Source organism: Jaculus jaculus, chromosome 2, assembly GCF_020740685.1.
Source record: "Jaculus jaculus isolate mJacJac1 chromosome 2, mJacJac1.mat.Y.cur, whole genome shotgun sequence".
NCBI classification, from domain to species: Eukaryota; Metazoa; Chordata; class Mammalia; order Rodentia; family Dipodidae; genus Jaculus; species Jaculus jaculus.
Window position 1 is genome coordinate 170,744,716 of NC_059103.1, and position 23,486 is coordinate 170,768,201.

The following is a 23,486-nucleotide window of genomic DNA, read 5'->3' on the forward strand; positions in this document are numbered from 1 at the left end:
TCAATGGGATGAAATAGGAGCAAAGCACACATTAAAAACATCGAGTCTGGGGGTTGGAGGGATGGCTTAGGTTAAGGTGCTTTCCTGCAAAGTCAAAGGACCCAGGTTCAATTCCCCAGGACCCGCGTAAGCCAGATGCACAAGGTGGCGCATGTGCCTGCAGTTCGTTTGCAGCGGCTGAAAGCCCTGGCATGTCCATTTTCTCTCTCTCCATCTGCCTCTTTCTCTTTCTTTCAAACAAATAAAATAAAATGAGGAGGTTAAAAACAAAAACACCAAGTCTGAAACACCAGCATTCCGCCTTCTCCGTTTCAGCATCACCGGGTTTCCCAGGGGGCCTCGGGCGGAAGGGGCGGGGCTTCCGCTTGCGTCACACGTCAGCGCCGGAAGTCCCTAACGAGCCGCGTCGCGCGGAGGTGCTGTGTCTGAGGACCGCGGCCGGAGTGTGCGTGCTTCGCGGAGGGAAGCTCCCGTGGGCTGCGTAGGTGGGCTGGCAGCCCCAGGGGCTGGGGGTTCGTGTTGCGGAAGGCTGAGATAGGGTCGGTGCTCTTGGTGTCTTGTAGCTTATCTGTGCGCGCGGCGTTACTTTCCCCCTTAGGTTAACCTGCTTCTCCGCTTTCGTGGGTAATGGTTTTAAAAGATTGAAACACTGGAGTTTGTGTTGTGTTTACTCAGAGCGCGAGCTTTGTAGTCGGCGCCGAGTTCCTTTCCTTTGTCTTTACTGGCTGAATGAAGAGTAGAATCAGAGAACATATGTAATAAAGTAGTCATGATTGTGTCCATTTTGGGGTAAGCGCTCAAAACTATGGGGACATGTATCCTTTAGAGCGAACCCGGGAAAACTACAGAATAGGGATTGGGATGTTTTTTAAATTTATTTTCGTATTAAGGATTGAGGTTCAGGCATGCTAGGCAAGCACTCTATCCTTGAATTATCAGCCCGGAATTTGGGCCTTAAAACAAGAACTGAAAAACGGAGCCTGTTTGGTTTTGTGAGAAGCCTTTGGGAGCTCAGCACTTGGGAGGTGGAGGCAGGAGGATCACAATTTTGAGATCGGTCTGCACTACCTAGTGAGACTTCAAAAGCCAAAATTTAAATATTTAGCATTTGAACCTGTGATTTCAGAGATTAACAATGGATACCCAGAAGGACGTCCAACCCCCAAAGCAGCAGCCAATGATCTATATATGTGGAGGTGAGAGTAACATTTGAACTTAGAGCATTTTACTTAAGTGTTTTGAAACTACTTGAACTTTCCTTAGGTAAGTATTGATCTTCAGACTTATAAAGCCCTGTTAAGATTTCATAGGACCCTCAGCTCTTTCCTACATAGTGAATTTAATAATAGCAGCATACCCTTGACATTGACTGTTTGGGTGTCTTGGGTTCTGTGTGAAAACGTGCGGTTATGATAATTTGTTTCTCTTATAAGCATTGAGTAAATATGTTTTCTTTCTAGACTGTCACACGGAAAATGAAATCAAATCCAGGGATCCAATCAGATGTAGAGAGTGTGGATACCGAATAATGTACAAGAAAAGGACTAAAAGATGTATCCTTCAACTGTACCTTCTAAATATGGGAGGGAGGGTGAAGACTAGGTTTCAATTGATACAGACCAAGTTCTGATAAAGGTAATAATAACATTTTTAATTAGTTCAAAACTAAACATAATTAGCATTTCCATGGGCCAGTTGCAGGCTCTGAGTGATCTAGGTACTAGTTAATTTGGGTTCAGTTAGGTGTATTTTTCAGGGAGTCTGTAATTATAGAAATATTCAATCTTGTTTGTTAAGTTATGGACAAACAATTGCAGAAGAAACATAAATGTCATATATATAAAATGACAGTAAAAAGAAAAAAAGTTATAGATTAGTCCAAATGCTGAAAGTACATTATGTGGAAACTATCAAATTCTATCAAGTTCTCGCCTTAATAGTTCAATATTTTTTGATGCATTAGCCTTTTGTATAATGGAAAATGAGAATTGAAATTGTGGTTTTTCTTTTTTTAAAGGTAATCCCCAGTTCTAGTAAAGTCCATTTTTGGGTTCATTTTATGTTGAATAGCAAACACTGCAAAGAGAAAATGACTTGCAAGTCTTATATAATTAAATCTTAAAACTACTTTTTAAAATCCTTAACTCTGTTTAACACAGTGGTGGTTTTTGATGCTCGATGAAACTGAAACTACAGAAATGTCTTAATTTGTCTCATTAATGTTTCCCATTATTGTATAGCCTTTGGGTTAGCGTACTTATGAGTACCACTGTGTATGTATAATTTCATTTTACAAACGAGATTGTATTTTAATACTCTGTACAAAGAAATTTTGGGTTGCTGTGAGTTTTAATTTATTATATAATCTGGCATACAATGAGGAATAAAATTGCTTCTCTAATCAATACTTATTTTTTTAATTTTTTGTTTATTTTTATTTATTTATTTAAGAGTGACAGAGAGAGAAAGAGAGAATGGGCGCACCAGGGCCTCCAGCCACTGCAAACAAACTCCAGATGCGTGTGCCCCCTTTGCATCTGGCTAATGTGGGTCCTGGGGAATTGAGCCTCGAACCAGGGTCCTTAGGCTTCCCTTGCAAGCGCTTAACCGCTAAGCCATCTCTCCAGCCCATCTACTCAATACTTCTAATAAAAGCTTCATTAAAAATGTAAACTTCTAAAGGTCTGATAGAATGTTCCTGTCACTGTTAGTACTCTGACCTCTAGCAACACATGGTACAAAGTGCCATTGTACTTGTGTCAGTGTAAAATTATAAACTCCCCAATAAATGACATCAGAGATGTCTGAGAAAGTGCAAACACAAATTATTCCCTCATATACACAGATACACATGCATATTCTTTGCCTGACTACCTCCAAGCCCATGAAATAAGTTCCTAGCAGAGTAGTCAAGGACAGCTGGGAGTAGTGCTATGTCTGTAGCACCGGCTACCTGGGGAGGGGCTCACGGTCATCTTTGGTACATAGGTAGTTGAGGCCAAGGAGGATTACTTGAGCAGAAGTCTGAAAAACGAGGAGCCAGCCCTAGGAAGACAAGGGAAAGGAGCACTACTGAAATAGGATACTGTGCCCTACTTCATAGGCCTATGTGACTCAGACTTCACAAGCAAAGAGTGGGAAGAAGCTAGCTCACCTAGGGTGTTGGGCTGTGCTGGGAAGACATTGGTAGTAAGCAGAAGAGTAGCACGATACAAGATTAAACAATTGGGCAGTGGTGTTTGGGACAGATGGCAACCATGGGGACCATCTTTACTACGCAAAGTCAGTGATGATGCTTGGACCAGAAGTAACAAATATTTAAAATTTGTACTGGGGATTGAACCTAGAACCTGGTGTTAGCAAGTGCTATACTACTGAGCTCTGTCTGCAGCCTCTGCTTTACTTCTTTTTTTTTTTTTTCTTTTATCCCATGGTAAGGTCTCGCTCTAGCCCAGGCTGACCTGGAATTCACTATGTTGGCTCAGGGTGGCCTTGAACTCATGGAGATCCTTCTACTCTGCCTCCTGAATGCTGGGATTACTTTTTTAAGACAGGCTCACCAAATTGGCCCAGGCTGACCTTGACTTCTAGTTTAGGTAGGCCTTGAACTTTGTGATCCCCTGGCATCAGGATTCTAAGTAGTTGAGACTATAGAGAGACCTACACCAGCACACTCAGAATAGGGTGTCTTTTGAAACTGAGTCTGTGGCTCCCAGATAGACTAGATAATAAGAGCTCAGTAAGGAGAATGGGCTGTGAAACCAGGTTTGTCCACAATACCCCTTGTTCTTACTAGGCCTCATTCTATTTCTTAGTTGGGCACTGTTTTATCAGTATGAAGACTGATGGTAATTTTCTGTTGCTTACATAGTCTTTTTTGGGTTACTCTTGGTCTTTTTAATTCAGCATAAGTTGCAATATAATTGTTACCAGAAAAAAATGTAAAAAAAAAGAAAGAAAGAAAGAAAGAAATTACAAGGCTGCCAGGTGTGGTGCATGCCTTTAATCCCAGCACTCAGATAGCTGTGAGTTTGAGGTCATCCTAGGGCTACAGAGTTCCAGGTCAGCCTGGGCTAGAAGTGAGATCCTACCTTGTAAGAACCAAAAAGCAAAAGTACACAAAATAACAAGGCATGTGAAATGACAGCCATTCCCACAATAGTGGAAGGATTTCTTTCCCTGCTGGTATACAGCAATGTTCTGAAGTGGCCCTGGCTGTTTGGAGGGTTTGCTGCCTAGAGTGAGGGGTAGAGACCAGCATCTGGAGCTGGTGCTGCCGTTGTTTAAAGAAATAATTTAGAGCTGGACGTGGTGGCACATGCCTTTAATCTCAGCACTTAGGAGGCAGAGGTAAGAGGATGGCTGTGAGTTCGAGGCTACCCTGAGAATACAGAGTGAATTCCAGGTCAGCCTGGGCTAGAGTGAGACTACCTCGAAAAAACAAAAAAACCAAGAGGTTACCTAAGCATTGTTCTAATGTTTGTGCTTGTCTATAAACATAAAATTGTAACATTCTTTGGCACCAAAATGGGAAAGTATGACAATGTGATAGCATAAACATTAGAATTTTTAGCAGTAATGGTTCCTGCTAATAGACTTATTTGGAATATAAGTACCAAAAGGAAGAGAAATAGTTTTATTGAACTATTACCGGTTGGACACATACTAGGTGTTTTGTTTGCCTATTTTAACTAGTCAGAAGTTTATTTAAAATGGAAATAAGGGGGCTGGAGAGATGGCTCAGTGGTTAAAGGCATTGCTTACAAAGCATTGCGGCCCAGGTTCAGTTCCCCAGTACCCACATACAGCCAGGTGCACAAAGTGGCACATGTGCCTGGAGTTTCTTTGCAGTGGCAAGAGGCCCTGGCGTGTTTTCCCCCACCTCTCTTCCTATGTGTGTGCTTGCAAATAAAAAGATCAAAATAAATGAAAATAAGTTTCCCCACATAGCACTTGAATTGTGTCTTTTTACCTTTGTGTCCCCAACACTCAGCAGCATTCAGAAACAAGGCAAGAAAAGGAAGAGGGAAATTTGGCTTATTCAAAAGGGGAGGAGGGGAGTAAATGTGGGGTTCAAGGCAGGCTTTGCAGTAGAAGTAGGTGTCAGTTTACGCAGGAGCCTCAGCACCCTATGGTTGCAGAACATTTTCAGCAAACAGCCTGAAGAGTGGAAGGGGACCCTGCCACTTCGATTGGGCCCAAACGGTCCTTTTTCTGGGCTAGACGTGGGATGGGCCGGGCTGGGAAGCCTGGGCCTCTGAAGCCAATCATCGAGACGGCAGGTGGGGGATAGCCAATCGCTCCCCGCAGGCTCTGCCTCCGCCCCGCACTGCTGGCCTTGGGCAGCCCCTCCCTCCACCTGGCCGCATCCTGGGAAGGTGCGCGCCCCAGAATCGGGTGAGTACGTGCGGGTGCTCCGGGGATGGGCATGAGAGCACACTGAAGTCTTGCCCTGGAGAAGAATGTGCTGTCGGCTGGACGTCCCTCCTTGTCCGCGGAGACAAACCCGGGACTTTCCTGGCTGCCACTGTTAGACCGTGATGGAAGTTGGGGCGGCGTCTCAGTACCCGATTTCTCTTGATCAGCTCACCGCGATGACCAAATCAACCGTGATGACCAAAGCCCTGGTCTGGGGAGCGACCTGAGACGGTTGCAAGTTGGCGGTAGAGCTTCCAGGCGGGTCCCAGACCCTTCTTGGGCCGCTGTGACAGAAACCGTTGCTATGGCTGCAGGATGCCATTTCCTGTTTCTGGCAGCAGAGGGCGCGCGGCCCTTTTGGATGATGGGAAGGAGGCAGCTGAGGTTTTGGCGTTTCTAGGGTTACCACTAGTTTGATTTTTTTTTTTTTTTTTTTTGCGCTGGAAGTATTACTGATAAGCTAATTAGGAAATATAGGACGCTGGTGTGGATCAGGATGACGGAGAAGAAATCAAATACAGCAAGGCCCAAAGATTTTTTTTTTCTAATTATTGACAAAGACTTTGCAGAAAAAGAAATGGAAGAGTTCTCGAAAACGCATATACAATTTTTTTTTTTGCAACTTGAGAATTACTTAATATACTTTAACTTTATTTTTTGTTTAATCGAGGTCGAGTTTCACTCTAGTCCCAGGCTAACTATGTTGATCCTCCTCCCTCTGCCTCTGCTGGGATCAAAGGCATGTGCCACCACACCCGGCCTATTTTTAACTTTTTGACAATTTTCATACATGTTCACAATGTTTTTTGGTTTTTTCTTTTTTTAATTTATTTTTTATTGACAACTTCCATGATTGTAAATGATATCCCATGGTAATTCCCTCCCTCCCCCCACTTTCCCCTTTGAAACTCCCCTCTCCATCATATCCCCTCCCCCTCTCAATCAGTCACTCTTTTATTTTGATGTCATGATCTTTTCCTCCTATTATGATGGTCTTGTGTAGGTAATACCAGGCTCTGTGAGGCCATGGATATCCAGGCCATTTTGTGTCTGGACAAGCATGTTGTAAGGAGTCCTACCCTTCCTTTGGTTCTTACATTCTTTCTGCCACCTCTTCTGCAATGGACCTTGAGCCTTAGAAGGTGTGATAGAGATATTGCAGATATTGAGCAGTTATCTGTCATTTCTCAGCACCATGGTGCCTTCTGAGTCATCCAAAGGTCATTGCCATCTGAGGAGAGGTTTTCTAACCAAAAGTGAGAGTAGCATTAATATATGGGTATGAACATTAAGAGAAGTGCTTACTGGGTAGTTTGGTGAGCATAGTATATACATTTAGCCAGACACTAGCAGACGTTACACCCCTAGGGCTCATGATTACTTCTGTTGTAGGTTTTCAGTATCAGGGATGTGCTCCCTCTCTTGGAGTAGGCCTCCAATCAATTTTTTTTCTTTTGTTTTTTAGTTTTCTTTTCTTTTCTTTTCTTTTTTTTTTTCAAGGTAGGGTCTTGCTCAAGTCCCAGGGTGACCTCAAACTTACAGCTATCCTCCTACCTCTGCCTACCTCTGTGTTGGGATTAAAGGTGTGTACCACCATGCCTGGCTTTTTTGTTTGTTTTTTTCGAGGTAGGGTCTTACTGTAGCCCAGGCCAACCTAGAATTTACTGTGTAGTCTCAGGGTGGCCTCATACTCATGGAGATCCTCCTACCTCTTCCTCCCCAGTGCTAGGATTAAAGGCGTGCACAATGACTCCAGGCTCCATGATGGTTTTTTGTGTTTTGTTTTATTTTATTTTTGGTCTTATTCTAGCACAGGCTAACCTGAAATTCACTATGAACTCACAGTGATCATCCTCCTAACTCTGCCTTCCAACTGCTGGGATTAAAGGCTTGGCCACCACACCCGGCTCCATATTGTATTTTGATCATAATCCCCTCCCATTCTGTTTTGTCCTCTTTCTCTGGAACCCTTCCACTGAATTCGTTTCCTCTTTTCTGCCTCCATCTCTTCAGCAATTTCCTACAGGCATCTGCCACCACAACTGGCCTTTGGCCTTTTCCTCTTTTCAAATAATCCATTTGTTCATTCATTCTTTTGTTCTTCCTTCTTTCTTTTTTGAGGCTGGCAGTAAACTTATTATGTAGCAGAAGATGACCTTGAACTTCTAATCCTCTTGTTTCTATATCCCACGAGCTGGGGTTTCAGATATGGGCCACCATGCCCAGCTAACATTTGTCTTCTTGAGATCCTGAGAGTGTGTCCTATAGGGCTTGGGGGGGGGGATTAAAAAAAGGTATGGTGATTGTCAAAATTGACTCTCAGAGATATTAGGATAGTATTCAGTTAAAAGTTGGACCTACCCTGCAGGGCCCATGTCTTTAACCCCAGCACTTGGGAGGCAGAGGTAGGAGGATTGCTGTGAGTTCTGGGTCAGCCTACCTTGTAAAAACTAACTTTAAAAAGAAAGAAAGGAAGAAAGACAGAGAGAAAGAGAGATATATGACCTATGTTGTAGTCAGGTTCACTTACTGACAGAAATCACCTGACCAAGAGCAGCTTGGGGGAAAAAAGGGATTTATTTTGGCTTACAGGCACGAGGGAAAGCTCCATGATGGCAGGGGGAAATGATGGAATGTGCAGAGGGTGGACATCAACTTCTGACCAACATCAGGTGGACAACAGCGACAGGAGAGTGTGCCACATACTGGCATGGGGAAACTGGCTATAACACCCATAAACCTGCCACCAACAATACACCACCTTCAGCAGGCATCAATTCCCAAATCTCCACCACCACCTGGGAACCTAGCATTCAGAACACCTAAGTTTATGGGGGACACCTGACTCAAACTACCCCATTCTGTCCCTGGCCCCTATAAACTGTTATCTATACGTGACATAAAATGCAATGCATTCAGTCCAACTTTAAATGTCCCCATAGTTTTTTTTTTTTAAATCAATCCTAATGATGTTCAAACACCTCCATAATCCAAGGTCTTTAAACTGAGCCATAATGCTAAAAAATCTCCTGAAAACCCATAATGGCACAGTATAAATATTCCCACTGCAAAAGATAGCATTGGGTATAGCAAAGAAATATTCAACCAATACAAGATTTAAAACAACAAGGGCTAACAAACTCTGTAGCTCCAAGTCCTACAACTCTAGTCAGTGACAAATCTCCAAGTCTGATAATTCTAACCAGCAACAAGTCTCTGGAGTTCCAATTCCACCTCTCCAGCTAGGCTACTCACAGTCTTGGAAAACTTCATCTGGTGCCAGAAGCTCTCCTTAGCAGCCGTCTCGTGCTCCTGGCTTCTCCACTGGATCTCCACTGCAACTCACAGTCCACCCTCATGGCTCTATCTGGTCTCCATGCAGGCATCCAGCAAACCTGCTTCACACTGTCCATGGCCATTTACAAAACACAAGACCATGTTAAAAACTCAATGACCCTCTCTTCCCTGCATTTCTTATGCTCCATAATACCAGGTGGGGGTCCAATTTGTTAATCTGAGGGGGAATAAAGCAGACATTGAAGAACAGGACACTCCTTCAGCATTCAGGCCCCTTCAAAAGACTGCATTCTTTCTGTTGTCCCAATGTAGGTCAGCTGGCCCAATGTCAATGGTTGTACTCTCTCATACAATTGCAACTCAACAGGCAGCAGCTTCAACCCAAAGATTTTATTTTATTTTTCTGTGCCATATCCCTCTGCACACACCAGTCTGTTTCTATGTAACACAACCCTACACAAATTCTCAGGACATGGGCATAACAGCAAGCCTGTCATACAAACTGCTTCTAGCCCAGTCCAGGCAAAGCTCTTTCTCACCCTCATAAGCCAAACTTTATAGTCCTTGGTTCTTACTGCATTCAGGTCTTTCAGCTTTTACCAGAATAGTCCATTAAGCTGTATTTACAGCACTGAAAGGCATCTCTTAGGCCAAGATTTCAAATACTTCCACATTCCTCTTGAAAATGAACTCCAAAAGGCAAAAGCCACACAGTCAGGTGTCTAGCAGCAAATGATGCCACTCCTGTTACCAACTTTACTATTGCAGTCAGGTTTGCATTGCTGGCAGAAATCACCCAACCAAGAGCAGATTATGGGGAAAAAAAGGGGGTTTATTTTGGCTTACAAGCTTGAGGGGAAGCTCCATGATGGCAGGGAAAATGATGGCATTAGCAGAGGGTGGACATCACCTCCTGGCTAACATCAGGTAGACAACAGCAAGAAGAAAGTGTGCCAAACAGTGGCAAGGGGAAACTGGCTATAACACCATAAGCCCGCCCCCCAACAATACACTGCCTCCAGGAAGCATTAATTCCCAAATCTTCATCAGTTGGGAACCTAGCATTCAGAACATGCAGGTTTATAGGGGACACCTGAATCAAAACACCACAGCCTGTTATTTAGTGTTTTTAAATATATTAAAACCCAAATCTCAATGGTTGTAAAACAGTTTCAATTTGGGGAAATTTAATCCCATTAGATACTTAATTCTTTCCCATGAAAGTCCCCCATCTCTCTGGAGAAAACTTCTCAAGATAACCCATTTTATTCTGCTCAGAATCAATAATTTAAAAGCTCTTTGTTTCTTTACTATACCTTTCACCTCTTCAGATTGTCCTTGTGATGGGAGCTATTCATCATGCTGGGCCCTAAAGGTGTGGTGTAGAAGCCATAGCCTAATTTCTTGGCTGACTTTTACCCCAAAGCTGAAAAATTGTATCTATACTTTATGCACATGTCAAAGCCAACAGGAATATGGAGGTGGTGCTGACAGTGTCCTGTTTACAAGATCATACTCCCAGAAGGAAGTCAATAAATTAGATATTTTGCTGTTCCTTGTTTCCAAAAGATTACCCAGTAGGTTTTAGTGCAGTATTTTTTTAAAAAACCTTGACAGTAATGTCCAGTAGTCAATGAGAAATATATTTCACTTTGCAAACATGTACATTTATATACATATAATTTATATCTACATAGACATGAAATAATTTTTTAAAATATTCATTTTTATTTATTTATTACAGACAGACAGAATGGGCACGCCAGGGCCTCAAGCCACTGCAAATGAACTCCAGACGCACGTGCCACCTTGTGCATCTGGCTTATGTGGGTCCTGGGGAATTGAACTGAGGTCCTTTGGCTTTGCAGGCAAACGCCGTAACTGCTAAGCCATCTCTCCAGCCTGAAATGATAATTTTTTTAAATATAGTATTTATTGCTATTATGTGCTAGGTGCGTTTTCAGGACAGTTGTGCTGGGGATTGAAGCTAGGGTCTCATTCATGTGAGGCAAGTGCTCTACCACTGAGCTATATCCCCAGGTTCACACTGCTGGTAGATGTCACCCAACCAAGAGCAGCTTGTGGGAGAAAAGAGGTTTATTTTGGCTAACAGGCTCGACTATGAAGCTCCTTGATGGCAGGGAAAATGATGGCATGAGCAGAGGGTGGACCTCACCCCCTGGCCCACATCAGGTGGATAATAGCAACAGGACAGTGTGCCAAACACTGACATGGGGAAACTGGCTATAACACCCATAAGTCCGCCCCAACAATACACTGCCTCCAGGAGGTGTTAATTCCCAAATCTCCATCAGCTGGGAACCTAGCATTCAGAACATCTAAGTTTACGGGGGACACCTGAATCAAACCACCACACCGGCACTTTCTACTTTAACTTGTCAGGCTAGCCTTGAATGACTTCTGCAGTCCAAGCAGGCTTCTGCTTTGTGATTCTTTTGCCTTAGCCTTCTACATAGTTAGAATTAGAGGTCTGTGCCATCAGGCCTGGGTAGGTAGGTTCCCCCCCCCCACCTTTATTTATTTGAGAGAGAGAGAGAGGGAGAGAGAAATAGGCAGGGGTGGGGGGAGAGAGAATGGGCACGCCAGGGCCTCCAGCCACTATAAAGGAACCCCAGATGTGTGTGCCCCTTTGTGCATCTGGCTTCTGTGGGGAATTGAACCTGGGCCCTTTGGCTTTGCAAACAAGTGCCTTAATTACTAAGCCATTTCTCCAGTCCTAGTTTTTAAATTTGCTTCTAGTTTATAAAACACTACTGATTGCTATTCATGCATTGTCTCCTACTGTTTGAGAAACTCTGGTGCTATGTTGATTAAGTAGGTGGGCTCTGAAGTTAGCCTAATGAGTTTCATATCTTCTGTTTACTTCTTACTTGTCTATATATAAAATGGTAGACATCATTATCATTGTTATTTTATTGATTTATTTGTAGGCAACAGCCTTTAACCACTGAGCCTGATGTTGATTTATTTGTAGTCCTGGGGATTGAGCCCAGGGCCTTGTGCATGCTAGGCAAGTTCTTAACCACTAGCCTGGGAATGATTTTGAAGATTAAAGGAGATAATCATCTATGGAACATGGTAATTTTAAGGTTGCTCCATAAATGATAGCTTATTATTATTCTCTACATAAAATAATATACTTGATAAAATAGCTGAAAAATTAAAAGAGTATATTCTAGGTATATCCATATTTAATGGTACCCACAAATATTAAAAACTATATCAGGGGCTGGAGAGGTGGCTTAGCAGTTAAGGAGCTTGCCTGCAAAGCCAAAGGACCCAGATTCAATTCCCCATGACCCACATAAGCCAGATGCACAAGGTGGTGCATACACCTGGAATTGATTTGCAGTGGCTGGAGGCCCTGGCATGCCCATTCTCCTTCTCTCTGCCTCTCTCAAGTAAATTAATTAAAATAAAATATTAGGCCAGACTTGGTGGTGCATACCTTTAATCCAGCACTTGGGAGGCAGAGGTAGGAAGATTGCTCTGAGTTCAAGGCCACCCTGAGACTACATAGTGAATTCCAGGTCAGCCTGGAGTAGAGTAAGTCCCTACCTCAGAAAATAAATAAATAAATAAAAGGACTACAGAATTACAGTTTTGTGATAGTTATTACCACTACCACTAGGCACTAGTGAAAGTATCTAAGGCCTCTTCATTCCTAATGCAAGTCAGCAAATATTTCTTTGTGTTGTTTTTTTCGAGGTAGGGTTTCACTCTAGCCAAGGCTGACCTGGAATTCACTATAGTCTCAGGGTGGCCTTGAACTCACAGCCATCTTCCTACCTCTACCTCCCAAGGGTTGGGGTTAAATGCATGTGCCATTGTGCCCAGCATTCCTGAGGCGTATAAAGAAAAATTTACAATAATTCTGGAGCTGTGAGAATGAATAAATTCTTTAATAACCTAGAAAAAAAAAAAACATCGTGAAACTGCATGCCATATTGTCAGAGAGGTGTGTCTAGCGTTTTAGAACACAGTCATCATGGCAGTGGTAGCGAGAGGAAGGAGACAAGGGACAGGAAACCAGCAGCCACAGCGGATGTCATTTATGCATGTGCAGAATCACAAAGGATGACTGGAATGTTAACACTTACTTGATCTTTCAACATCATGAAAAGATACCTTAAATCAAATAGTTTGGGTTTGGCGTGATGGTACACGCCTTTAATCCCAGCACTTGGGAGGCAGAGGTAGGAGGATTGCCATGACTTCAAGGCCACCCTGAGACTCCATAGTGAATTCCAGGTCAGCCTGGGCTAGGGTGAGATCCTTCCTCAAAAAACAAAACAAACAAACAAACAAACAAAAACCATAGTTGGGAGGCATACATAGGAGGATTGCCATGAATTTGAGGACATCCTGAATTCCATGTCAGTCTGGGCTACAGAGTAAAACCCTACCTTAGAAAAGAAATTTGGGCGGTGAGGGGGGGCGGTGGTGGCAGCTGGAGGGATCACTTAGTGGTTAAGGCATTTGCCTGCGAAGCCAAAGGACCCAGGTTTAATTCCTCCAGACCCACATAAGCCAGATGTACAATGGGCAAATGTGTCTGGAGTTTGTTTGTGGTGGCTTGGCAGGGCATGGTAGCACACACCTTTAATCCCAGCACAGAGGAGGCAGAGGTAGGAGGATGGCTGTGAGTTCAAGGCCACCCTGAGACTAAATAGTAAAATCTAGGTCAGCCTAGGCTAGAGTTTGACTCTATCTTGAAAAAATAAAAGTAGTTTGAGCACCAAAACCTGTTTTGCCAGGTTTCTATTCTATTCCAGATTTGTTTAAAGCTTGACATAATACCTGCATGGCCTATAGTTTAGTTCTGTCAATGTTAACTGTTGTTATCAGAAAAAGTAAGCTCGAAATGAGAAATCTTCCTCCTTGGAAAATATACTCTACCTCCTTTTCTCTAGGCATACTCAATAAATATATATGTGTATATATTCAACATAATACACACACACACACATGTGCACACACACATAAAATTATATTAGATTCACATTTTTTTCCCCTATGTTTCAGCCATGACGGCCAAGGATTATCCATCTTTGTGGGGCTGTGGAACGACAAAGACTTTTAAAATTCCCATTGAACATTTGGATTTCAAGTATATTGAAAACTGTTCAAATGTTAAACACCTGGAAAAAATTCTTTGTGTGCTGAGGTAAGCATTTACAAACTCATTTTATGTTTCCATATGCCAGTTTAGATGTGGTCATTGAAAACACAACTTTGGGGGCCTTACTCACAGTGATTCTACTATGGAAAATCTTTTGGAAATGGGTGGGGCTTAGAAACATGTCTTAAACAACTCAGCTGATGGATTTATAGATACAGATATAGATATAGGTTAAGGAATCCATTTCAGGAAACACAGCCCTGTGGAGTGCTGACCCTGGAACACCCATTTTGGATTCCTTGAACTATTTCACTTAGAGAACAGAATTCTATTGCAGAAGCCACCTCTGGAGCCTGAACCCCTCTTTCCAGGATACAGCAGTCTTCCTTGGCTCTCCACTGGTTCTTGCGTTTCTTTCCTAGGACCCTCATCTTATCTCTGGCTACTTTACTTTTTCTCTTTTGTCACCTTTTGCTGTCCTCCCTTCCAGAGTGGCTATATTCACCTTATCATTCCTCTTCCTTTCTCCTCCTTCCTCCTCCTCCTCCCCCCTTTTTTTTTTCTTAATTTTTCAAGGTAGGGTCTCACTCTGGTCCAGGCTGACCTGGAATTAACTATGTAGTCTCAGGGTGGTCTCAAACTCACGGCGCTCCTCCTACCTCTGCCTCCCAAGAGCTGGGATTAAAGGTGTGCTTCACCACGCCCAGCCACCTGATCACTTCTGAAGTGGGAAGATGAAAAATCATATTATTATTTTCTCAGCAAAATATCTTTTATATTTGGACTGACTGGAAAAAAGATGCTAATGGGATGAAGAGGTTGAAAGCTGCAGTTGCGATGTTGGTTATAAGAAAGTCTACCCTTGATCTTAGCCAAAAGGATGGAAGAGATGCTATAAGAAATTCTATGACTAGCCTATTAAGCTATATTGTATTAATTGGATATTGTTTTATAATATTTCATTTGAAAATGGGATTTGTTATATTTTGTTAAAAGTGTTAAGAGAGGAGAAATAATTGATTTTCTTTAAGAACCAACAAACAAAAAGATCAGATGCCTTTATATAGCTTTCTGAGGAAGGAATTCTGTTTCTTGAGTGTTTGAATGTAGGGGGTGTGTTTGTCTAAGCTGTTTCTGTTTTTTTCCTATCCCTAAAAAAAAATGTGAACATCTGGGCATGGTGACACATGTCTTTAATTCCAGCACTCAGGAGGCAGAATTAGGAAGATCACCATGAGTTCAAGGCCAGCCAAAAAACAAATACACACACACACAAAAGTGAACAGAAACTCCTCCTTTGAAAGGAAGTCCACATTGTCTGTTTATCTGTAATGATGAATTTCCAATAAATGTTTAAAATTGCCTTATGTAGAAAAATGAGCATATGTATGTTAAGCAGGAGAATGTTATCTATTTAACTTTTAAAGTGTGTGATGCAAATTGATTTTTTTTTTTTAAGTTTTTTGAGATAGAGTCTCACTCTAGCCCAGGCTGACCTGGAATTCACTATGTAATCTCAGGCTGGCCTCAAACTCATGGTGGTCCACATACCTCTGCCTCCCAAGTGCTAGGATTAAAGGGGGAGGCTCCCAGTTTGCAAACCACCAATCTAATGGATCTCACAGTAATGTGCTAACTCTAAAATTATAACCACTTTTAAGGTCTGGTGAGGAAGGATATTATCCTGAACTTACAGAATTTTGTGAAAAGCGCCTTACAGACTTGGCTCCTAAAAGTAGAGCTTTGAGGAAAGACAGACCAGCAGCCACGGCATCCAGTTTTACAGCAGAAGAATGGGAAAAAATTGACAGTGATATAAAGGTAGAGAATAATAACACAGGGTTTTTTGTTTGTTTGTGTATTTTAGGGCGGGGTCTCACTTTAGCCCAGGCTGACCTGGAACTCACAGAGATCCTCCTATTTTAGTGCCTGCGCCACAAACGCTGTTTTGATACATACTGTATTAACGCTGAATATATGTCCACTCCGTTTATCTGAAATCCTCAGCTTGTTTGTTAGTAAAGGACTTTTAGTGATTACTGAGCAAATAGTGATTGCTTCTTAAGTGTAGTTAAACATTGTGAATTTATGTATGTGTTTTAAATATCTGGTTAATATTCACTCTTCTGCTGGGCTTGGTGGCTCTTGCCTATAATCCCAACATGCAGGAGGCTGAGGTAAAAAGTTCACTGTGAGTTTGAGGACAGCCTAGGTCATAGAGTGCGTTCCAGGTCAGCCTGGGCCAGAATGAAACTCTGCCTTAAAAACAAGTAATTCAATATATAATAGAAAAAATATATGGGGAGGGGAGGGAGTATATTACCATTGGATATTTTTTATAATCATGAAAAATGTTAATAAAAAGTGTGAAAAAAAAACAAAATAAAAATGGAACTTAAAAAAAAGAAAAAATATAAAAAGTGATTCCATATATAAGCGAATACTAAGTCAATTAGCATCTATGGTTGGAGTTTATTTGGAACTGTATGTGATAACATGTCTGTAATTCTGGAGTTCAAGACCAGCATCTGTGACATAGTAAGTTTTACATCAACATAAACTAAGACCCTGTCTCAGAAAAAGAAAAGAAAAAAACAAACATGTATGGCTATTTTTTTTTTTTCTACATTCAGGATGATTTTCTCTGAATAATTTTTTGTTTATTTTTATTTATTTATTTTGACAGTGACAGACAGAGAGAGAAAGAGGCAGAGAGAGAGAAAGAATGGGTACACCAGGGCCTCCAGCCACTGCAAACTAACTCCAGATGCGTGCACCCCCTTGTGCATCTGGCTAACGTGGGTCCTGGGGAATCGAGCCTCGAACTGGGGTCCTTAGGCTTCACAAGCAAGCACTTAACCGCTAAGCCATTTCTCCAGCCCTGAATAATTTTTTTTTATAAAAGAGGAAGAATTGGTGTGGTAGGGCCTCTAGCCACTGCAACCAAACTCCAGATGTATGTGCCACCTTGTGTGCATATGCAACCTTGTGCACTTACATTACCTTGTACATCTGGTTTATGTGGGACCTGGAGTGTTGACCATGGGTCCTTAGGCTTTGCAGGCAAGCACCTTAACCACTTAGCCATCTCTCCTGACCTGGATAAATCACTTTTGAGACAGGGTCTCATGTAACCTTAGATAGTCTCCAACTTGCTGTGTGGAGAATGAGCTGAACTTCTAATCCTCCAGCCTCCCCTCCTGAACTGGGATTATAGACTTGTGCTGTTATTCTCAGCTACTTCTTTATCTTTTAAAAGATATTTTAAGGCCTGGAGAGATGGCTTATCAGTTAAGCGCTTGCCTGTGAAGCCTAAGGACCCCTGTTCAAGGCTTGATTCCCCAGTTGCTCAACCAGGAAGTTTAGGGGAGCTTGCTGGAAAGGATCATTAATAAGACCTAAGATAATAAAAGTAGCCAGTTATGGTGGCATATGACCATAATCCCAGCACTTGGGAAGCACAGCCAGGAGAGTTGAAAGTTCTAGGACAGCCTGAGCTACAGAACAATACCCTGTCCAAAACAGGAAAAAGAAAAAAAGACAGATATGGTAGTACACACCTGTAATCTCAGAACTTGGAAGGTGTGGAGGCAGGTCGATCAAGGGTTCAAGATTATCCTTGGCTACATAGAGAGTCTGAGGCTAGCCTGGGATAAATGAGACTGTCTCACAAAAATCCCCCTAAACAAAGCAACCCTTCCCATCAAAAGGGATATTCTATTTTTATTTATTTATTTGACAGAGATAAAGAGAGAGAGAGAATGGGCATGCCAGGGCCTCCAGCCACTGCAAATGAACTCTAGATGCATGCACCACCTTGTGTGTCTGGCTAACATGGGTCCTGGGGAATTGAACCTGGGTCCTTTGACTTTTCAGGCAAACGCCCTAGCTGCTAAGCCATTCCTCCAGCCCCTAAAAGGGTTATTCTTTTTTTTTTTTTTTTTTTTTTTTTTTTGGTTTTTCGAGGTAGGGTCTCACTCTGGCTCAGGCTGACCTGGAATTCACTATGTAGTCTCAGGGTGGCCTCGAACTCTCGGAGATCCTCCTACCTCTGCCTCCCGAGTGCTGGGATTAAAGGCGTGCGCCACCACACCCGGCTCAAAAGGGTTATTCTTAACAAAATTGAGTTGTATACTAAAAATGGTTCAGAAAGTAAATTTTATAAGTATTTAACACAATTTAAACAAACAAACAAACAACCCCCCCCCCGAAAGCCGGGCATGATGGCACACGCCTTTAATCTGAGTATTTAGGAAGCAGAGGTGGGAGGATCACCATGAGTTTGAGGCCACCCTGAGACTACATAGTGAATTCCAGGTTAGCCTGAGCTTGAGTGAAACTCGACCTCAAAAAAATCAAGAAAAAAAAAAAAATCCACAAAGAAAAGAAGCTGGGTGTAGTGGCTCATGCTTATAATCTCAGGACGCTGAGGTAGGAGCATTACAGTGAGTTCAAGGCCAGACTGGGCTATAGAGTGAGTTCCAGGTTAGTTTGGGCTAGAATGAGACCCTTCCTCAAAAAAAAAAAAAAAAAAAAAAAAAGAACGAAAGAAAGAAAGAAGGAAAGAGAGAAGGAGGGGGGAAAGAAAGAAAAAGTAGGTAGGACATTCTGTACAAAATGATATGACCAAGCTGTTACCTGAAAAAGCGGACTCAGGAAACCGCTGAATAGCGCTTTCTAATGTCAGGTTAATTATTATAAAACTGTGCATTTACTGTCTTTTTCTCTCTGCTTCTCAGAGTTGGATATCAGAAATTACAAGAGAAGAAAATACAATGCACTTCGATCACACTAGGACGTGTTCAGGAGCAGGAGACCACCTGCCCCCTATTCGTGGCTCGAACAGCTGTTTTCATGTTGGCAAGGTCTGTCTTTTTGGTGTGGGCTGGGGCTGGCGAGGAGGAGGTTGATGGCTGTCTAGTCAGAGAAGCCAGGGTATGATTTCTTTTTTCCTCTCCCTCCTTCCCTCTCTCGTTTTATCCTTCCTTCTGTTCTTGATTCTTAACCTTTTTATGGCACTGGGATTGATGTTACAAATTCATGTATGTTAGGTAAATACTCTACCATTGAGCTAGATTCTTGTCTTTTTTTATTTGTTTGTTTGTTTGTTTTTTGAGGTAGGGTCTCACTCTAGCCCAGGCTGACCTGGAATTCAATATGTATTCTCAGGGTGGCCTCGAACTCACAGTGATCCTCCTACCTCTGCTTCCTGAGTGTTAGGATTAAAGGTGTGCGCCACCGTGCCCGGCTCTTTTTTGTTTTTTTAAACCTTATTTTGAGAATGGGAGTCCATACATTTCCTAGGCTGGCCTTGAACTCTCTTTGTAGCCAAGGTAGGCCTTGGACACATGATCCTTTTGCTTTAGCCTCCTAAGGAGTTGGGATTACAGGCCTATGCTACCAGGTCCAGTTACTTTGTTTTGAAATATTTTATTTAGGGCTGGAGAGATGGCTTAGTGGTTAAGGCACTTGTCTGAAAAGCCTAAGGACCCAGGTTCAGCTCCCCAGAACCCATGTAAGCCAGATGCACAAGGTGATTCATGCACACAAGATCACACATGCACACAAAATGGTGCCCATGTCTGGAGTTCAATTGTAGTAGCTAGAGCTCCTGGCACATGCCAATTCTCTCTCTCTCATAAATAAAATAAATAAACAATTATATAAATTAAAAATTATATATTTTATTTACAGAGAAAGGGAGAGAATATGAATGGGCACACCAGGGCCTCAAGCCACTGCAAATAAGCTCCAAGCACATGTGCCACCTTGTGCATCTGGCTTTATGTGGGCACTAGGGAATTGAACCCGAGTCTTTTGGCTTTTCAGGCAAGCACTTTAATCACTAAGCCATCTCTCCAGCTCCCAGCTACATTAAAAAATTTGTTTTTAATTTTTATTTGAGAGAGATAAAGAAGCAGAAAGAGGTAGATAGAGAGAGAATGGGCGTGCTAGGACCTCAGCCACTGCAAACGAACTCCAGACTCATGTGCCACCTTGTGCATCTGGCTTATGTGGGTCCTGGGGAATCAAACCTGGGTCCTTTGGCTTTTCAGGCAAGCGCCTTAACTGCTAAGCCATTTCTCTAGCCCCAGCTACATTTTTGAGAAAGTTGTATCTGACCACTTGGAGATGAAAATGAAGCAGCCCTTTCCTTTGAGTTTGCCTCTTAGGCTCGCTGCCTTTCATCTTTCTCCTTTAACTGCTCTGTCTCATCTGCTCAGCCAGTTTTTCTGAGCACCTGAGGTCCCATTCAGTATATGAGACTTTCAAGGAACAACCTTATATACCAAGTAGAGATACAGGGGATATCGTATGTAATTTAACTAACTGTAGATTTGGAATGGTATAGATACTTCTGAGCATGTATAGACATCATTTTTCTCCTTACACATGCTTTTTATTCATTATTTCTCTGTGGTCCGTCCTTATTAGATCTTTCAAATCTTTTCTTTTTAACTAATAGAGTCCATACAAGGGGACCTGTTGGGATTTCAAGTCCAGCTATTTCACTTCAGGCTGAAACAAAATCATTTGACAACCTGCTGACCTCATTCTTTATTTTTTTTTTTAAATATATTTATTTATTTGCAAGAGGAGAGAAAGAGAGAGAGAGAGAGACAATTGGCATACAAGGGCCTCTAGCCACTACAATTGAACTCCAGACACATGTGCCACCTTGTGCGCATGTGCAGCCTTATGCACTTGCAACACTGTGTGTCTGGCTTATGTGGGACCTGGAGAGTCAAACATGTGTCTTTAGGCTCCATAGGCAAACACCTCAACTGCTAAGCAATCACTCTAGCCCTCTTTCTTTCTTTTCTTTTTTTTTCGAGGTAGGGTCTCACTCTAGTCCAGGCTTACCTGGAATTCACTATGTAGTCTCAGGGTGGCCTCAAACTCAGGTGATCCTTCTACCTTTGCCTCCTGAGTGCTGGGATTAAAGGCATGGGCCACCACACCAGGCCTCTTTCTTTTTAAAATATATTCTTATTTATTTATTTGCAAGTAAGGAGAGAGGGCATGAATGGGCACACCAGAGCCTCCAGCCGCTATAAACAAACTCCAGATGCATGCACTACTGAGTCTGGCTTTACGTGGATACTGGGGAATTGAACCCAGGTTGTTAGGCTTTGCAGACAAGCACCTTGATGGCTAATCCATCTACTTAGCCTGCATTATTTCTTTTTAAAAATTTTATTTATTTATTTATTTGAAATGAGAGAGCGAGAGAGAAAGAATGAGTGAACAAGTGAACTGGCATACTGGGGCCTCTTTCTGATGCAAATGAGCTCCTGATGCATGTGCCACTTTGTGCTTCGGGCTTTACTTGGGTACTGAGGACTCCAACCTGGGGCCAGCCCAGTCTGGCAGGCTTTTCAAGCAAGTGCCTTTATCTGCTGAGCCATTGCCCCAGCCCAGAACTCAAACTTATTAATGGGCACATAGGCTAAGTCTGTGCTCTAAAAATATACCAGTGAGTAATGCGTGCTCTTTGTCTTCAGTGCAGAAGACAGATTAGTAGCCCAGAGGTTCTCAGTTTCAAGTTCAGGAGTCCAAAGAGTCAGTACTATGTTTATTTATTTTGGACATTTTTTGAGGCAGGGTTTCTCTTTAGCTCAGATTAACCTGGAACTCTCTGTAGCCCAGGCTGGCCTTAACTCATGGCAGTCCTCCTGCCTCAACCTTCCAAATTCTGGGAATTAAATAGGTATGCACCATCATTCCTGGCAATAATGTGTGTGTGTGTGTGTGTGTGTGAGAGAGAGAGAGAGAGAGAGGTAGAGAGAGAGAGAGAGAGAGGTGGTCTGGGGTAGTATATGGCCATGGCCAACTATTTCTGTGGGTGCTGAGGACTCAAACTCAGGCAGTCTCAAGCCCCTTAAGGCCCTTGTGCTTGTGTGGGAAGCATCCTTTGGCCTCAATGCTGGGATGAACTTCTAAATCAGGCATAGTTATGAAAGAAGGGATATTTATTTGAAGCTTACAGATCCAGGGGAAGTTCCATAATGGCAGAAGAAGTTAGTCCCCTTTTACAAGACCAAGCAGAGAGGGGGAGAGAGAGAGAAAAGCCCCAAATCACCATAAGCAAGCAAGCACGCTTTAGGAACTCCAGGCAAATCTCAGGTACTTTGCATATCTTTAGACTGGAATTCCAAATCCACCCCCACACTTTAGGCTGGACCCTAGGATCCACCCACAGCAGAAACTTCCTCCAGCCAGTTGGCTGCAGGTCTAAATGACAAACTTTAATAAAATCCTGAATATATTGGGGAACATCCATTCAAACTACCACACCTGCCATCTCTCTAGCCTGTCTGCCCCCACCACCACCCCACCCTACCCCACCCCATGCCTTTGAGATGGAATCTTGCTATGTTGCCCAGGCTGGCCACAACTCCTGGACCCAAGTGATCCTCCCACATCAGCCTCCTGAGTGGCTGATATTACAGGTTTGCATCAGTGCATCTGGCAGTGTTGTCCTTCCCAGTATGTTGACATTTGCACTGAGAGTAAAATTGCTGGAGTCTTAATACAATCTGAGGCAGTGATATCAACCTACTAATATACATAGTGAAAAAAAAATCCAATTTAGGGGCTTCAGAGATGGTGCAGTGGTTAAGAGCACTCCCTGTGTAAGCATGAGGGCCTGAGGGGGCCTGAGAGACTGCTGGAGTTTATCCCTAGGTCCCATATAAATAGCTGGGCACAGCCAGGTACAATTGTAACCCCAGTCCTATAGGGGAGCAGAGACTTGAGAAACCCTGGGACTTGGCAAAATAAAGAAATAAAATTCAACCAACCAATAAACCCCAGCAAACTCGGGAATCTTTGCAAGACTCCAGAGGCAGCTGTGGTGGCATACACCTTTAGTCCTAGCACTGGGGAGGCTGAGGTAGGAGGATCTACAAGCCTGGGGCTGCGGTGTGAGTTGAGTTTCAGGTCAGCCTGGGCTAGAGTGAGACTCTGTATCAAACAAACGAACAAATGAACACACAAACAAAACAAAACAAGTGAGAAAGACTCTAGCTTAAATAAGAAAGGGCAGAAGAGTGATGGAGTGTAACACACAACATTACATTCTGGCCACTGCAGGGGAGTACACCCAGCTGCAGGTAAACACCACACACATACACACACACACACACACACACAGAGAGAGAGAGAGAGAGAGAGAGAGAGAGAGAGAGAGAGAGAGAGAGAGAGATGCAAACAAAAAGTCTAGTTTAATTATAAAAAAATGGTGTGTGTGTTTTTAGGTAGGGTCTCACTCTAGCCCAGGCTGACTTGGAATTCACTATGTAGTCCCAGGATGGCCTCAAATTCAGGGTGATTCTTCTAGGCCTGCCTCCTGAGTGCTGGGATTAAAGGTGTGGACCATCATGCCCAGCCAAAAATGTCTTTAAACAATAGTTATATTTATTTATTTGAGAACAAAGAGAGAATGGGCGTGCCAGGGCCTCTTGCTCTTCAAACAAACACATGTGTCACTTTGTATTTCTGGCTTTATGTGGGTAGTAGGGAGTCAAATACAGGCTGGCAGGGTTTGCAAGCAAGTGTCTTTAGTTTCGGAACCATCTCCCCAGCCCCCAAAATGCCTTTGATGAAATAGGAAAGTGTACTTTAT

At 42.8% G+C, this 23,486-nt stretch overlaps 2 protein-coding genes across 4 annotated transcripts in view; both read left to right on the forward strand.

Moving 5' to 3' along the window:
* Positions 1-371: 371 nt before the first annotated feature.
* Polr2k (RNA polymerase II, I and III subunit K) lies at positions 372-2,405 on the forward strand. Of its 3 annotated transcripts, none has more exons than XM_004663045.2 (4): positions 372-485; positions 1,127-1,196; positions 1,461-1,553; positions 2,160-2,405. In XM_004663045.2, the coding sequence occupies exons 2-4, from the start codon at positions 1,136-1,138 to the stop codon at positions 2,180-2,182; spliced, it is 177 nt and encodes a 58-aa protein (XP_004663102.1). In that variant the 5' UTR covers positions 372-485; positions 1,127-1,135; the 3' UTR covers positions 2,183-2,405. The 3 variants fall into 3 exon arrangements, with proteins under 3 accessions (XP_004663102.1, XP_045000031.1, XP_045000030.1); XM_045144096.1 differs by having other exon boundaries at positions 390-481; XM_045144095.1 differs by having other exon boundaries at positions 418-539.
* An 11,358-nt stretch (positions 2,406-13,763) lies between these two features.
* The window catches only part of Spag1 (sperm associated antigen 1), a 74,323-nt gene continuing 64,600 nt past the window's right edge, over positions 13,764-23,486 (forward strand). The window contains exons 1-3 of the mRNA XM_045143391.1: positions 13,764-13,903; positions 15,520-15,679; positions 18,598-18,723. Of these exons, the coding sequence (XP_044999326.1) occupies positions 13,764-13,903; positions 15,520-15,679; positions 18,598-18,723 (426 nt within the window). The remainder of the gene's footprint in view (positions 13,904-15,519; positions 15,680-18,597; positions 18,724-23,486) is intronic.

What these genes read in the sequence shown, in the direction of transcription:
- Polr2k (XM_004663045.2), top strand. Translation starts at nt 1,136, where the DNA reads ATGGATACCCAGAAGGACGTCCAACCCCCAAAGCAGCAGCCAATGATC. An exon ending in AATGATCTATATATGTGGAG is followed by an intron (nt 1,197 to 1,460) that starts GTGAGAGTAACA and finishes TTTTCTTTCTAG; the next exon opens with ACTGTCACACGGAAAATGAA. An exon ending in CAAGAAAAGGACTAAAAGAT is followed by an intron (nt 1,554 to 2,159) that starts GTATCCTTCAAC and finishes TGTTTAACACAG; the next exon opens with TGGTGGTTTTTGATGCTCGA.